Source organism: Balaenoptera borealis, assembly GCF_965194805.1.
Source record: "Balaenoptera borealis genome assembly, chromosome: 1".
In the NCBI taxonomy this organism is placed as follows: domain Eukaryota; kingdom Metazoa; phylum Chordata; class Mammalia; order Artiodactyla; family Balaenopteridae; genus Balaenoptera; species Balaenoptera borealis.
In genome coordinates this window covers 85,563,609-85,580,988 of record NC_138860.1, presented here as the reverse complement: position 1 = coordinate 85,580,988, position 17,380 = coordinate 85,563,609, and the positions used below count along the sequence as shown (strand labels likewise).

The following is a 17,380-nucleotide window of genomic DNA, read 5'->3' as shown; positions in this document are numbered from 1 at the left end:
TCTAGCAAATCTTCCCTGATTGAAGAAGCCAGAGTGGATTTTCACCTTTCTGTAACCCAGTAGTTCTCAACTGGGGGTGACTTTGCGCCGCAGGGAATATTTGGCAAAGTCTGGAGACATTTTTGATTGCCATGACTGGAGGTGCTGCTAGCATCTAGTGGGTGGAGTTTGGGGGATTCTGCCACACACCGTGCAATGCACAGGACAGCAGCCCCGTGCTGAAATCAAGAAACTAGTGTGTCACTTTCGTCTCTCTTATTCCTTCCTCTCTTTCAGGAGTAGGCTGAGATAGAAATTCAAAAGTAAACTGGTAAGATAGAATCCTTGTGCCTAAGCCGAGCCATGGACTGTATAGTCTCATTCCACCTGGCCAAATGCTTCTACTGGGGATGAAATAATAATTCTTACAGTGCCTACCCCTTGGGTTGTTTTGAGGATTAAATGATTAGCTAATGCATGTAAAAATATTAGAACAGTACATGGGGGACTTCCCTGGCGGTGCAGTGGTTAAGAATCCGCCTGCCAATGCAGGGGACACGGGTTCAATTCCTGGGCCGGGAAGATCCCACATGCCACAGAGCAACAAAGCCCGTGCGCCACAACTACTGAGCCTGCGCTCTGGAGCCCGCGCGCCACAACTACTGAGCCCGTGCGCCTAGAGCCCGTGCTCCATGACTAGAGAAGCCACCACAATGAGAAGCCCAAGCACCGCAATGAAGAGTAGCCCCTGCTTGCCGCAACTAGAGGAAGCCCTCACACAGCAACAGAGACCCAACGCAGCCGAAAAAAAATTTTTTTAATACATGGCACACTCAATAGATATTTCAAAACAAAACCCCTCTCTTTGCTATTGTGGGCACCTTTAGGTTTTAATGAATTTTATTTAAAATTCTGGTAGGGAGATGCAAGGGAACAAGATTAATAATAACGACAGATATGCCTCCCTCCTCAGAGTTCTTATCAGCAGAAACTTTCCAAAGCTTTAAAAATAAAAGTTCCAGCAGCAGCAGCAACTGTTCTTGCTTTAATCTGAACCTGCTGCAGAAAGTGTCTGTTTCTTGGGTGTGAGAGTGTTGTTTATATCTGGTTATGGTTGAAGCTCCTCTGGGTAGGGGGAGTTTTCATGGACTAGATATCTAAATAATGGACTGGATCTTACTTTTACCTTTATTTTCAAAGTCTGTTCACCTATTCTCATGATTTAGAAGTGCAAGGATTCTTTTCCCTATTTTAAAAATGGGGGAAAAGTACAAACCAGGGTTGATACGGTTTGAATACATCAGCTATCCCAGATGCTTTACTTTTGACTTCTCCCCAAGTGCCCAAAGAAGCATAAGAATCAGAGAATGATTTACTGCTGTTCTTCTGAAAGTTAACATTCAAGGAGACAGTGTAGTAGAGAGGAAGGAGCACTTTTCCACTAACTAGATATGCGTGGAATGCTTAAAGCTTAGCTAAAACACTTATGCCCTCTTAGCTAATATCCTTATCCATGAAATGAGGACCCATAAGACTATATGACCTACCTCCTCTGTGGAGATCAGTGAGAGGATGTGTGTGCAGCCCTACATGAGTATAAGGTAACAGGAAATGGATAGAGATGCTTCTGTTAATTTCCCACTGTCCTGCCTCTCTAGGAGTCCCGACCCATACATGTTGTGCTGGGAAATGAAGCCTGTGACTTGGACTCCATGGTGTCAGCTCTCGCCCTGGCTTTTTATCTGGCAAAGGTGAGTACCTAGGAACAGAGTGCCTTAAAATGAAAAGATTTGGATTCAAGACCCAGCTCTGCTACTTAACAGCATTTAGCCTTGGGTAAGTCAGATCCCTGAACTTTGCTGAGTCTCCTGTCACCACCTATAAAATCTGAAATGGTAATATTTTGCAGTGTTGCTGTGAGGATCAAATGAACAAATGTATTTTGAAGAATTTGTAAACTATAAAACAATATTCAAACAGTTAATTATTGAATTCCTTATGGGTATCAGTGGTCTGTGTATGTTCCTCATGCCCATGTCAGCTCTGGAGGACTGATATTGCCTTCTCTCCAGCATCTAGAAGTAGGTCTTTTCCATGAGTTGTCTTGTTGACCTTCGTGCTATTGCTAAGAAGGAGAGAGGGCAAGAGTCATCCTTTTATTTTGATAAGACTGGGTAACTGCGGCTTTGAGGAAGGCAGTAACTTACCCAAGATCATGTCTCCCTTGGTCCCAATAGTCTTGTGACTTTTCCTGTCCTATTACATAACATAGCCATACCTTCTTTTCACTTTCCTCTCTAGACAACTGAGGCTGAAGAAGTCTTTGTGCCAGTTTTAAATATAAAACGTTCTGAGCTACCTCTACGAGGTGACAATGTCTTCTTCCTTCAGAAGACTCACATTCCAGAGTCCCTCTTGATTTTCCGGGATGAGATTGACCTCCATGCATTGCAGCAGGCTGGCCAGCTCACCCTCATCCTTGTTGACCATCATGTCTTACCCAAGTAAGTGGAAGAAAGTTAAGCTGATACTTACCATGTGCCCTGGGCTGTGATGAGTAAGGTTTTTAAAGGGTAGAAGAAAGAATGTTTTCTCACAGGATCTCACAGGCTAAGCATTGTTGATGGATGATATCAGATATAGAAAGACAATACAAAATATTGTCAGTTCTCTAGTTATACAAGTAATAAAAAGAAATAGAAACATGGAGAGTTCAAACTAAAGGATAACTCAGAAATATTGTAAATCTACCTTTGGTATCATTGTTTTAAGATTTCATGGCAGATTTATTACAATAGAAACCTTTGAATAATGGTTACAACTGCATTTTTAACTTTTAAAAAGTTAGCAAGATCATTTCCTCCATAAAGCAATATCTCTTTAATGCTATTTAACAAACGTACACATCTATGATAATCCCATCCCTAATTTAGGACTGGAAAAAAACTGCCAACAAAGCAATACAAGTACAAGACCTTCCCAAGTGTGTCTGGCTCCTGCTAATAGTAATATGAATATTTTTTCCTTAAGCACACTGGTTATAGCAGGACGTTGACAGAGGACAGCCTAAGGGTAATAACCCATCTATCCACTCGCTCACTAATAAATTTCTATTTAGAGGACGAAGGTGAGGTAGAATCTCTGCTCTCAAGAAGCTGTCAGTCAGAGGAGGGAACTAGGTAAACAGGTCATTGTAATGGGTGTTAGAGGTAAGTGGTGACCGTCACTCTAGGGGACAGTAGTTACATGCAGGATGGAGTGGTTAAATATGCAAGAGGAGAGTAGAGGGGAGTGTCAGGAAAGGTTTCCTAATGGAGTTGATCCTTGATCTCAGTCTTGAAAGACTAGGTATTTGCTTGGTGAATGAGGAGTTGAGGTAGTTAAGAAAAGCAAAACGCAGGCAGGTATGAAATAGCATGGTGAGTTGGGAGAACTGAGATTTGTTTTGCATAACTGGAACATAAAATATGAGGGAGGAGTAGGACATAAAAAAGATAAGACTAGAGAGGTAGGCAGGGGCCAGATCATGGAGATCTTGTAGGCCTTGCCAAGGAGATTAGACTTTATTTTGAGCAGTGAGGAACTATTGTTAATTCTATTTATTCCAGATCCTAGCAGAACCAAATTTGCATTTTTCAAATGATCTTTCAGGTAGTCTTATGGAGGACAGTTTAGGAGGGCACTGGAAGAGGTGTTTGGTTAAGGAACTATTGGAGTAGTTCAGATGAGAGAGGTTGAGGGCCAAGAATAAGGCAGCAGCAGAGGGTTGGAAAGGAGGGAATGGATGGGAATTGAGCCAGAAGCCACAGATGACCTGCATGAAATTTGGATATTAAGTGAATTGAGGGAACAGGAGAGATTTAGATGTTGGGTGTCCAGGTGTCAACTGGAAAGACAACCCTAAAGGATATCAAATATGTGGGTGAGATACTGGTAGCAGATACTTCATCAAATTCACCTATACGATGTTTAAAGATGGCTTCAGTTATAATATTTAAGAGAAGAACTGAGAGAAGTGAGGCAGAGGTAGAAGTGATCAAAGGTCTAAGTGTCTGCCTAAGATGTCTGTTTTCTTCATGAGTAAGGTGCAGCTGGAGTGCCCCTACCTATCTTTCTTTCTCTTTTCCCCCACACCTCCCCCCTTTCCCACACAGAAGTGACGCAGCCTTAGAGGAGGCAGTAGCAGAGGTGCTAGACCATCGGCCCATCGATCAGAAACACTGCCCTCCCTGCCATGTTTCAGTTGAGCTGGTGGGGTCCTGCGCTACCCTGGTGGCCGAGAGAATCCTGCAGAGGGCACCAGAGATCTTGGACAGGCAAACTGCAGCCCTTCTTCATGGTGAGGGTGGCTTGGGGGTTGGGACCTGATTAGTTCCTTTATTCCCATGCCAGAGAAGGGAAAGTGGAGAAGTCTAGACTCTTCCAGCCTGACCACACCCTCTCAAAGCCATTTAGTAGATATGAGGGAGGGGATTCTTTCAGGGGGCAGTTAGGCATTAAAAAGGCTGTGGGATACTTTGTCCTTTGGAGGCCTGTGGAATACTTTGTTGGAGAAAGCAGAAAGGAAGCACAGAACAACAGACCTAGAAGCTGCCTATTAGTAGCATTGTATAATGGAAAGAGGACTAGCCAAAGAAGCAGGAAATGAATTCTAATACCATTTCTGCCCAGGAAGTAGTTATATGACCTTGAGCAAATCTCTTAACCTTTTTTGTTCTTATTTTCTCCATTTGTAAAAAAAAAAGAAAGAGAAAGAGAGAGAGAATTGGATTAGACTATCTCTTCCAGCTGGAATTTGGCCTATGGAAGAGAGGTCATCTCTCTCTGACTAGGTTTCAAAATCTCCAAGAATTGAGATATTTACACTTCCTTTCTACCTTTTCCCCATTTCCCTGCCTACATTTTAGTTTGGATTTGGGCTGTCTTACTCAGGACATTGTCCCAGTTTGTTTTGTCTTCAGTGAGTTGCCATACAGTCTCCTTTGGTGTTGTGTCCATTTGATTTGAGGGTTATGTGTGTTCTAGTTGTCAGGCATGGAGGCCACAGGATTTGAGTTCTGCCATCCTCCTTCTCCACAGGAGCAATCATCCTGGACTGTGTGAACATGGACCTTAAAATTGGAAAGGCAACCCTAAAGGACAACCGGTATGTGGAGAAACTAGAGGCCCTCTTCCCAGATCTGCCCAACAGAAACGATATCTTTGATTCTCTGCAAAAAGCAAAGTTTGATGTATCAGGTATGAAGTGTTAAACTGGTGGACAAAAGCCTTGTTCGTTATGTTCTTGAATACCATCAAAACAATTTCAGAGCGTTCATAATGATTTAAGCTTTATACCAGAAAGAAGCTAGGTAGTGTGTGAATCTGATCATGAATTAATCAGTCATTTACTGGATTGTTCTATCCTGGCTATTGGGTGGATGAGAAGGAATATATTAAGAGTCTCAGAGGTTTCCAGTCTAATTAGAGAATATAGACATATAAATAAAGTATGCTGAGGGAATACAGTCGTCCCTTGGTATCTGCAGAGAATTGGTTCCAGGATCCCCCACAGATACCAAAATCCTCGGATACTCAAGCCCCTTACATAAAATGGCATAGTATAATGAATACAGTCGGCCCTCCTTATCCGTGAATGTGAAGCCTGTGGATACAGAGGGCCAACTCTACTGAATTATCAGAGTGAGATCTAGATAAATAGTTAGGGAAGCAGAAGAAACATTTAGGGTGAATATACAAAGGACGAAGGAAGAGAACAAAAAAACTTCCATGATTTGTTACCCAGCTACCACCTGTTGACGTAAAAAAAAAAAAAAAAGAGAGGTCCCACTTGTACTTTTAGAAAAGTAAAGCAACACAGAATGGGGAAAATCAGGAATAAAAGCCTCTCTTCTTCCATTTACCCTTCTCCCCAGAGTCCCTTGCTCTAAAGGTACCTATTGTGACCCAGTAATCGAAAGTAATTTTTTATTTAGAGTAAATTTCTATTGGGACTTCCCTGGTGGTTCAGTGGGTAAGACTCCACGCTCCCAATGCAGAAGGCCCGGGTTCGATCCCTGGTCGGGGAACTAGATCCCACATGCATGCCACAATGAAGATCCTGCATGCCACAACTAAGACCCGGTGCAGCCAAAATAAATAAATAAATATTATTTTAAATGAATAAATAAATTTCTATTATATAATTACATCCTGAGTTACTAGCCCTGTTCATTGCCCCAAAGAGAGGCTGTGTTTTTCCTCTTCCTTGACCTGTCTTGGTGTCCTCACCTTCCTGGTCTTGGGACCCTGGGTTCTCTTGGTTCTTTTGTTTCACCCTTAGTCTCACATCCACTTTCTAGGACTGACCACAGAGCAGATGCTGAGAAAGGACCAGAAGACCATCTCCAGACAAGGCACTAAGGTGGCCATTAGTGCAATATATATGGATTTGGAGGTAAGAGCAAGATGTAGTTGTGGGTGGAGAGAGAAAACCTTTAGTTTTGTATGTAACTTTGCCCCTCACTCCTGGCTCACCTCCAAAATGTATCTTACCCCTCCTTTTCTCCATCTCTACTCCACAGTCCATCGTCTCTCACTGCACTACTGTAATGGCGCCCATGCTGGTTTCCCTGCCTCCACTTTTGACCCCTGCAAACTGTTCTCCCCACAGCAGCCAGAGTGATCTCTTTAAGACATGTCAGATCGAGGGGAGTAACCTGGTGGTCTAGTGGTTAGGACTCAACGCTTTCACTGCTGTGGCCTGGGTTCAGTCCCTGGTCAGGGAACTGAGATAAAAAAAAAAAGATATGTCAGATCCTATTGGCCCCCTCCCTTTACTGCCTTTTCATTGCACTTCTAATAAAATCTAAAGGCCTTACAGTGGTTTATAGGGCCCTCCTTTATCAGGCCTTTGTCCTTTTCTCTGACTTCTTCTTCATTCCAGCCCCATTCCTACACTCACAGTACTGTAGCCACCCCAGTTTTCTTTCTGTTTTTCAGAACCATTAAGTTCACTCTAAGCTCTCAACTCAGAGCTTTTGCACTCCTTTTGCAGAGCTGGCTCCCTCTTTTCATTCAGGACTTAGCTCAGGTGTCTTCTCTTTTAAGAGGTTTTTCCTGACCACCCTAACTAAAGTAATATCCTCCGTGCTCAAAAATCTCTAAATATTACTTCTTTTTTTGTACATGCAGCTTGTGGGATCTTAGTTCCCTAACCAGGGATTGAACCTGGGCCCCCTGCAGTGGAAGTACGGAGTCCTAACCACTGGACTGCCAGGGAATTCCCATTTTGTTTTCTTCATAGCACTTAGCACACTGAAATAATGATGTTTCATGGTTTCCTTGTTTATTGTCTATATTCCTCTGCTAGTTTATCAGCTCCACAAGAGCAGAGACCCTATTTCTTTTGTTTCTGCTGTATCTCCAGCACCTTTGACAATGCCTGGCACATAGTGGATGCTCAGTGAATTTTGTCAAATGGGTGAGTGAATATAACCCTGATAGTGGTATTTTAATACCTGGTTCCATATCTTATTGGTTTAAATCATTCAACTGATCTGAACACGTACTCTCATAGACTGCACAGCTTTCTCCTAAATAACATGTAAAAATTTTTACTAAATAATTAACTGAAACAGAATAGCATGGCCTCTTCCCTTGCTACTTATAACCTAGTTTGGTAACCAAACATAAGAACACAAAAGGCTTGCCGAGTACCATAATCATAGTACAAATTGACTCATTAGAAATGCTAAGGATAAAGAAAAACCCTGATCTAAAGCAGCTGGTAGTATTATTCATTGGAGGAAATACTGCGTGAGATTTTGGAGAAGAATATAGATAGATAGACAAAGAATGAAGAGCCAAGGATGCAGTTGTCATGTGTCTGTACTTATTTGTATGCGCCCTTGTTCTGTTTTAGAATAAAAATACCCTCAAGGTAGAGACCTTGCTTGATTGATTGCAAGAGCAGGATAGCCTTGGACATACCAGGCACATTGTGTACATTATCATTTTTTAATTCTTAAAACAATCAAGTTTGGTAAATGATTTATCCTCATTTTACAGATGAGGAAACTTAAGTCCAGGGATCCTTGATCATATAGCTGATAGGTAACAGAGCTGATTTTCAAACCAATTCTGTCTGAGCCCGAAGCCTCACTCTGTGAGGCTCATAGAATGGCCTCATAGAAAGGCTCATTCTCCTCATTCTATATATTGCCTTCTAGCACATAAATAGCACAGAGTAAACATTAGATACCTTTTTTATGGAGTACAAGTCCCAGGTTAACATGCAAAGAAACCCTTCATAAGCATCTTCTGTTGAGGGAGATAATGAGGATCCAGCGGCAGCCCTCATCCCTGTCCATTTCTTCTGTTTTAGGCCTTTCTGCAGAGGTCTGGCCTCATTGCAGATCTCCATGCCTTCTGCCAGGCTCACAGCTACGATGCCCTGGTCGCCATGACTATCTTTTTCAACACTTACAATGAGCCAGTGCGGCAGTTGGCAGTTTTCTGTCCCCACGCAGCACTCCGAGTGACGGTGAGTCCCTGTCCCTTCTCCAGCCTCAGGACCCTACAGAGTTCTGCCTATACGCACTGTCCTGTGCTGTAAAGACCTCTCCTTCATTCTTGTATTTATCCAGAGGTCCTTGATCTGTTTCCAGAATCTCCACTACCCGCTTTTTTCCATTCTCTCTATGTGTGAATATCCTTAATCATACTCTTGTTGAGAAAGGGAGATTCCAAAGAGAACTGGAGACACAATTCCTACTTAGAAGGAATTGAACTCAGGTTAAAAGGACGTGTTATAAATCTGGAGTTAAAACTTGATCTTTGGTTTAATCATTAATTCCTCACCCCTGAAAATCAATTCCTTTCTTTTTACCTTATTGCCTTGAAAATTGGAAACAGACGAGAAACCTTTTCTACTACTTAACCAGTTTGTGCTAACTCTGTAGAGAAGTGGTCTAGGAGCAGGTTTGTTTTTTTTCCCTGATCTTCCATTTGGCCACCTTTCCCACCTCCTCCCCTTTCTTTTCCTCTGTTGGTTACTGATAAGCCCAGGGAAGAATTTAAAAGTGGACTTAAGGCAGTCCAGGGATTCTTCGGATTTCTTAGCAGTGAGGACTGCTGAAGACTGGTCTGAATACAGCTGGATAATCTTTTTTGTGCATAAAAGGTATGTCTGCCCCTTCCCACCTCTCTTTGCCTTTATCTTCTCCTCCAGGAAGCAAATGTAATTTCATTCAGTGGAAAGTAGTTTGGCATTGTGGAAAGAACTACAGCTTTTAAAGGCAGATAGATAGGCTTTTCTGTCCCAGATTTGCCACTTACTTGCTCTTTGACCAAAGGCAAGTCAGTTGACTTCTGATTCTGTAAATGTCATATTACCACCTACTAATTAGTGTGATGTAATCATTAAACATAATATCATATGTAAGGTTCATTGCTGGGCACAATGTTCTCTTACTAATCATGTCATGAAGGAAAGGGTGCTTTGACCGTAAGAAGTACCTCTCCCCACCTTCCGAAATCTCCCCTCCTTCTCCCCACCATGGTCCCTCTGGAACTCTGTAGGTATCTGATAACTCTACCATTGCCCGGGCTGCCTCTGTGCTGGGAAATGGTAGTCCTCTTTTCACGGTCTGCCCTACCATTTCCTCTCATCCTCCTTTGTTAGGAATAGTATAATATAGGAATTTAGAACACCAGCTCTGATGACAGACCTGAGTTCAAGTATCAGCTTTGTTTCATTCAAACTTGACCTTTGGCGACACATAGTAATCAAACTGACAAGAATTAAAGACAAAGAAAAACTATTAAACACAACAAGGGAAAAATGACAAATAACATACAAGGGAACTCCCGTAAGCTTAACAGCTGATTTCTCAGCAGAAACTCCACAAGCAACAAGGGAGTGGCACGATGTATTTAAAATGATGAAAGGGAAGAACCTACAACCAAGATTACTCTATCCGGCAAGGATCTCATTCAGATTCGATGGAGAAATCAAAAGCTTTACAGATGAGCAAAAGCTAAGAGAATTCAGCACCACCAAACCAGCTCTACAACAAACGCTAAAGGAATTTCTCTAAGTGGGAAACACAAGAGAGGAAAAGGACCTACAGAAACAAACCCAAAACAATTAAGAAAATGGTAATAGGAACATACATATCGATAATTACCTTAAATGTGAATGGATTAAATGCTCCAACCAAAAGACACAGGCTCACTGAATGGATACAAAAACAAGACCCATATATATGCTATCTACAAGAGACCCATTTCAGACCTAGGGACACATACAGACTGAAAGTGAGGGGATGGAAAAAGATATTCCATGCAAATGGAAATCAGAAGAAAGCTGGAGTAGCAATACTCATATCAGATAAAATAGACTTTAAAATAAGGAATGTTACAAGAGACAAGGAAGAACACTACATAATGATCAAGGGATCAATCTAAGAAGAAGATAAAACAATTATAGATATATATGCACCCAACATAGGAGCACCTAAATACATAAGGCAAATGCTAACAGCTATAAAAGAGAAAATCGACAGTAACACAATAATAGTGGGCGACTTTAACACCTCCCTTACACCAATGGACGGATCATCCAGACAGAAAATTAATAAGGAAACACAGCTTTAAATGACACACTAGACCAGATAGATTTAATTGATATTTATAGGACATTCCATTCGAAAACAGCAGATTATACTTCCTTCTCAAGTGCACACAGAACATTCTCCAGGATAGATCACACCTTGAGTTACAAATCAAGCCTCGGTAAATTTAAGAAAATTGAAATCATATCAAGCATCTTTTCCGACCACAACAGTATGACATTAGAAATAAGTTACAGGGAAAAAAATGTAAAAAACACAAACACATGGAGGCTTAACAATACGTTACTAAATAACCAAGAGATCACTGAAGAAATCAAGGAGGAAATCAAAAAATACCTAGATACAAATGACAATGAAAACATGACGATCCAAAACCTGTGGGATGCAGCAAAAGCAGTTCTAAGAGGGAAGTTTATAGCAATACAATACTACCTCAAGAAACAAGAAAAATCTCAAGTAATCAATCTAACCTTACACCTAAAGGAGCTAGAGAAAGAAGAACAAGCAAAAGCCAAAGTTAGTAGAAGGAAAGAAAAAGATCAGAGCAGAAATAAATGAAATAAAAACAAAGAAAACAATAGCAAAGATCAATAAAACTAAAAGCTGGTTCTTTGAGAAAATAAAATTGATAAACCTTTAGCCAGACTCATCAAGAAAAAGAGGAAGAGGACTCAAATCAATAAAATTAGAAATGAGGGACTTCCCTGGTGGAGCAGTGGTTAAGAATCCACCTGCCATAAATGCCCACCGACAGACGAATGGATAAAGAAGATGTGGCACATATATACAATGGAATATTACTCAGCCATTAAAAAGGAATGAAATTGGGTCATTTGTAGAGACGTAGATGCATCTGGAGACTGTCATACAGAGTGAAGTAAGTCAGAAAGAGAAAAACAAATATCATGTATTAACGCATATATGTGGACTGTAGAAAATGGTACAGATGAACTGGTTTGCAGAGCAGAAATTGAGACACAGAGGTAGAGAAAAAACGTGTGGACACCATGGGGGGAAAGCGGCGGGGGGGTGGGGGTTGTGGTGTGATGAATTGGGAGATTGGGATTGACATGTATACATTGATGTGTATAAAATGGATGACTAATAAGAAAAAATAAATAAAAAATAAAAAAAGAATCCATCTGCCAGTGCAGGGTTTGATCCCTGCTCCAGGAAGATCCCACATACCACAGAGCAACTAAGCCCGTGCACCACAACTGCTGAGCCTGTGCTCTAGAGGCCACAAGCCACAATTACTGAACCCATGTGCCACAACTACTGAAGCCCACGTGCCTAGAGCCTGTGCTTTGCAACAAGAGAAGCCACCACAATGAGAAGCCCACGCACCACAACGAAGAGTAGCCCCCACTTGCTGCAACTAGAGAAAGCCCACTTGCAGCAACGAAGATACAACGCAGCCAAAAATAAATAAATTAAATAAATTTAAAAAAAACAAAATTAGAAATGAAAAAGAGGTTACAGCGGACATCGCAGAAATACAAAGCATCATAAGAGACTACTACAGGCAACTCTGCGCCAATAAAATGGACAACCTGGAAGAAATGGACAAATTCTTAGAAAGATGTAGCCTTCCGAGACTGAACCAGGAAGAAATAGAAAATATGAACAGACCAATCAGAAGTAATGAAATTGAAACTGTGATTAAAAATCTTACAACAAACAAAAGTCCAGGACCAGATGGCTTCACAGGTGAATTCTATCAAACATTTAGAGAAGAGCTAACACCCATCCTTCTCAAACTCTTCCCAAAAATTGCAGAGGAAGGAACACTCCCAAACTCATTCTATGAGGCCACCATCACCCTGATACCAAAACCAGACAAAGATGCTACAAAAAAAGAAAATTACAGACCAATATCACTGATGAATATAGATGCAAAACTCCTCAACAAAATACTAGCAAACAGAATCCAACAACACACTAAAAGGTCATACACCATGATCAAGTGGGATTTATCCCAGGGATGCAAGGATTCTTCAGTATACGCAAATCAATCAATGTGATACACCATATTAACAAATTGAAGAATAAAAACCATACGATCATCTCAATAGATGCAGAAAAAGTTTTTGACAAAATTCAACACCGATTTATGATAAAAAACTCTCCAGAAAGTGGGCATAGAGGGAACCTACCTCAACATAATAAAGGCCATATATGACAAACCCACAGCAAACATCACTCTCAATGGTGAAAAACTGGAAGTATTTCCTCTAAGATCAGGAACAAGATAAGGACGTCCACTCTCGCCACTATTATTCAACATAGTTTTGGAAGCCCTAGCCACGGCAATCAGAGAAGAAAAAGAAATAAAAGGAATACAAATTGGAAAAGAAGAAGTAAACCTGTCACTGTTTGCAGATGACATGATACTGTACATAGAGAATCCTAAAGATGCCACCAGAAAATTACTAGAGCTAATCAATGAATTTGGTAAAGTTGCAGGATACAAAATTAATGCACAGAAATCTCTTGCATTCCTATACACTAATGATGCAAAATCTGAAAGAGAAATTAAGGAAACAATCCCATTTACCATTACAACAAAAAGAATAAAATACCTAGGAATAAACCTACCTAGGGAGACAAAAGACCTGTATGCAGAAAACTATAAGACACTGATGAAAGAAATTAAAGATGATACCAACAGGTGGAGAGATATACCATGTTCTTGGATTGGAAGAATCAACATTGTGAAAATGACTCTACTACCCAAAGCAATCTACAGATTCAATGCAATCCCTATCAAATTACCAATGGCATTTTTTATGGAGCTAGAACAAATCACCTTAAAATTTGTATGGAGACACAAAAGACCCCGAATAGCCAAAGCAGTCTTGAGGCAAAAGAATGGAGCTGGAGGAATCAGACTCCCTGACTTCAGACTATACTACAAAGCTACAGTAATCAAGACAATATGGTACTGGCAAAAAAGCAGAAACATAGATCAATGGAACAAGACAGAAAGCCCAGAGATAAACCTACGCACCTATGGTCAACTAATCTATGACAAAGGAGGCAAGGATATACGATGGAGAAAAGACAGTCTCTTCAATAAGTGGTGCTGGGAAAACTGGACAGCTACATGTAAAAGAATGAAATTAGGACACTCCCTAACACCATACACAAAAAAAAACTCAAAATGGATTAGATTCCTAAATGTAAGACGGGACACTATAAAACTCTTAGAGGAAAACATAGGAAGAACACTCTTTGACATAAATCACAGCAAGATCTTTTTTGATCCACCTCCTAGAGTAATGGAAATAAAAACAAAAATAAACAAATGGGACCTAATGAAACTTAAAAGCTTTTGCACAGCAAAGGAAACTGTAAACAAGACGAAAAGACAACCCTCAGAATGGGAGAAAATATTTGCAAATGAATCAATGGACAAAGGATTAATCTCCAAAATATATAAACAGTGCATGCAGCTCAATATTAAAAAAACAAACTACCCAATCCAAAAATGGGCAGAAGAGCTAAATAGACATTTCTCCAAAGAAGACATACAGATGGCCAAGAAGCACTTGAAAAGCTGCTCAACATCACTAATCATTAGAGAAATGCAGATCAAAACTACAATGAGGTATTACCTCACACCGGTTAGAATGGGCATCATCAGAAAATCTACAAACAACAAATGCTGGAGAGGGTGTGGAGAAAAGGGAACCCTCTTGCACTGTTGGTGGGAATGTAAATTGATACAGCCACTATGGAGAACAGTATGGAGGTTCCTTAAAAAACTAAACATAGAATTACCATATGACCCAGCAATTCCACTACTGAGCATATACCCAGAGAAAACCGTAATTCAAAAAGACACATGCACCCCAGTGTTCATTGCAGCACTACTTACAATAGCCAGGTCATGGAAGCAACCTAAGTGTCCATCGACAGATGAATGGATACAGAAGATGTGATACATATATACAATGGAATATTACTCAGCCATAAAAAGGAACAAAACTGGGTCATTTGTAGAGACACGGATGGACCTAGAGACTGTCATACAGAGTGAAGTAAGTCAGAAAGAGAAAAACAAATACCGTATGTTAACACATATATGTGGAATCTAGAAAAATGGTACAGATGAACTGGTTTGCAAGGCAGAAATAGAGACACAGATGTCGAGAACAAACGTATGGACACCAAGGGGGGACAGCAGGGGCGAGGTGGTGGTGGGATGAATTGGGAGATTGGGATTGACATATATACACTAATATGTATAAAATAGATAATTAACAAGAACCTGCTGTATAAAAAATAAATAAAATTCAAAAAAAAAAAAAAAAAACTTGACCTTCAGCAAGTTACCTAATCTAATCCTCAGTTTCCCTACCTGTAAATGAAGGTAATAGTAATACCAAACTGTAAGGTAGTTGTGAGGATTAAATGAGGAAATTAATATTTGAAAATGGCCAGACGTGGCATGATGCCTGGCATACTTCCCACCCCCACTTGATCTATTTATTCTTTCTGCCTGTATTGTTCTCCTGACCTCAGTATAGTAGATGCTTGTCCCATTTCAGCTAAGGATAGAGTTCAAGTTTTTGAGCACAGGAATACCCTTGGAAATAACAGTATCCTAGGAGCTGGGAATCCCAGGTTCTGGTTCAGACTCTACCATCGTCTACATTCAAGGCACTTAATCTCTCTGGGCTTTGGTCTACTTATTAATAAAATGAAATATATCATCTCAAATGTTTCTTCTGTTTCTAAAATACTATGTGTATTAGCTGATGTGCCTTTGTTGTAAGCAATAAAACAACCCTGGATGACTTAATTTAAAAAATATATTTTTTCTCCTCTATAAGAGAAGTCTCTTAGAAGTCTCAGCTTTTTGCTTCACCACCTTATGTACCACCTCCCCATCTTGTCTCCTTTTTAGGTCTGTGGAGTCCTGGAACGCTCCCACTCTCCGTCCCTGAAGCTGACCCCTGCCCCAAGCATCCACCCTAACCTCCAAGCCTATCTTCAAGGCAACACCCAGGTCTCTCGAAAGAAACTTCTGCCTCTGCTCCAGGAAGCCCTGTCAGCATATTTTGACTCCACGAACATCCCTTCAGGACAGCCTGAGACAGAGGGTGTGTCCAGGGAGCAGGTAGACAAGGAATTGGACAGGGCAGGTAACTCCCTGATTCCTGGACTGAGTCAAGATGAGGAGGAGCCTCCACTGCCCCCCACACCCATGAACAGCCTGGTGGATGAGTGCCCTCTGGATCAGGGGCTGCCGAAATTCTCAGCCGAGGTCATCTTTGAGAAATGTAGTCAGATCTCGCTGTCAGAATCTACCACTGCCTCCCAGTCCAAGAAATGACTGTTGGGAGGGGAGGGGCAAGTGAGAGAGATTGTTTGAACCACCTGAATGCATGTTTTGAGATGTTTCAGCAATTTTGTCTTCATTGTTCCAGGATCTGGTATACTGTTATCATAAACCTAGGAGGAGAAAGAAGTAAAGGAAAGCTGAGCTGGCTTTCTACCTTTTCCCCACAGTCTACCAATCAAACAAATTTTATTATTTAATTTAACTCCTTAAATCTGCACTGACTCTCCTCTATTCCATTTGCCAGGGTCATGATGTAATAACATACACAGTTCCAGCAGAGTGGCACAGAAAGAATGTATACCCCAAAAGTGCCCTAAGTCAGGCTTTTTAACAGAACCAGTATTTCTTATGGAACCAAACATTCATTGTCTCCAGTGTTCATTTATTTTCTTATGAATTCAAGTATTTATTGAACACAATACCTACTTTTAGCTTCTTCCAGTTTTTAGCCTTTAGTTGATTTTCACCTCCATGACTCCTCTTTCTGCCCCCAATTAGGTGATGGTGTCTGATTCCCAGTTTGCTGAATTTCTATTCTGAGCTTATTGTGACTGTTTCAGGATTGTTTGGGAGCAGATTGGAGGCTATTATCTTCTGTCCTGATCAGCTGGCCTGGCTCTCAGTTTCTTTGGATCCCTCTGTCTCAGAACCACAGGGACCCTGAAGAGACCCAGAAGACCCCTTGTTCTTGAGAGTTCAGGAGACACCTGGGAAAGCCTTAAGACCTCATGGGCACTCTTCGCAAAAGACAGTAGAACTACAATGAGACCCCCGGCTCTGTCGATTTCTTATCCATCTAATTTTCTCCTTGAGCATAGTAGAAGGAAACATGGAGTTCATACCGAGTGCCATAAACTGTGTGTCTTTTGTCCAGACACTCACTCCTCTAGATCTCATTTCCCCATCTGCAAAACTGATGTTCCCTGGTTTCTGTGATCTGCCTGTTGCCACACCGTCCTTTCTTGCCTCCGCTTCTCTGGTTTTTTGTTTGTTTGTTTGTTTCTGTTTCCCTGGGAATGCTCAGGGTCACTGAATTGTCTGTTTATTTGTGATTGTGTACCAAGGTACTCAGCCTCATGTAGCATGTACAGGGGTATGATTCATACCATGGTGACCCAGCAAAGAGCTCCCTTCCACTGACTTGTTCTGCATGTGTAGAGTCTCCCTTTTCTCTTCAGACCAACCTGTTCCCCCTTTTCCTACCCCACAGCTCTGTTCCCTGTACGTTTTCAACAGTTTCGCTGAACAGTGGGGTATGTGATGGTTTTGGCATGATGTCTTCATATGAGGGAAACTGACTTGACTTTGAGGGGATGTTTGTAGCCATTGGAAGGTAAAATAGTGGCGTGATTACTGAACCAAAGGAATTTATGTTGTGTAACTTGGGTACTTTTATTTTGCATTTTGTTAAAGTATTAAATACTTTTTTCCTGTT

General features: G+C 41.1%; 1 protein-coding gene across 1 annotated transcript in view; it reads left to right on the top strand.

Moving 5' to 3' along the window:
* The window catches only part of PRUNE1 (prune exopolyphosphatase 1), a 23,721-nt gene extending 6,341 nt beyond the window's left edge, over positions 1-17,380 (top strand). Inside the window, exons 3-9 of the mRNA XM_082361847.1 lie at positions 1,638-1,730; positions 2,281-2,483; positions 4,134-4,318; positions 5,059-5,217; positions 6,321-6,415; positions 8,345-8,503; positions 15,508-17,380. Coding sequence (XP_082217973.1) covers positions 1,638-1,730; positions 2,281-2,483; positions 4,134-4,318; positions 5,059-5,217; positions 6,321-6,415; positions 8,345-8,503; positions 15,508-15,936 — 1,323 coding nt within the window. The 3' untranslated portion in view covers positions 15,937-17,380. The remainder of the gene's footprint in view (positions 1-1,637; positions 1,731-2,280; positions 2,484-4,133; positions 4,319-5,058; positions 5,218-6,320; positions 6,416-8,344; positions 8,504-15,507) is intronic.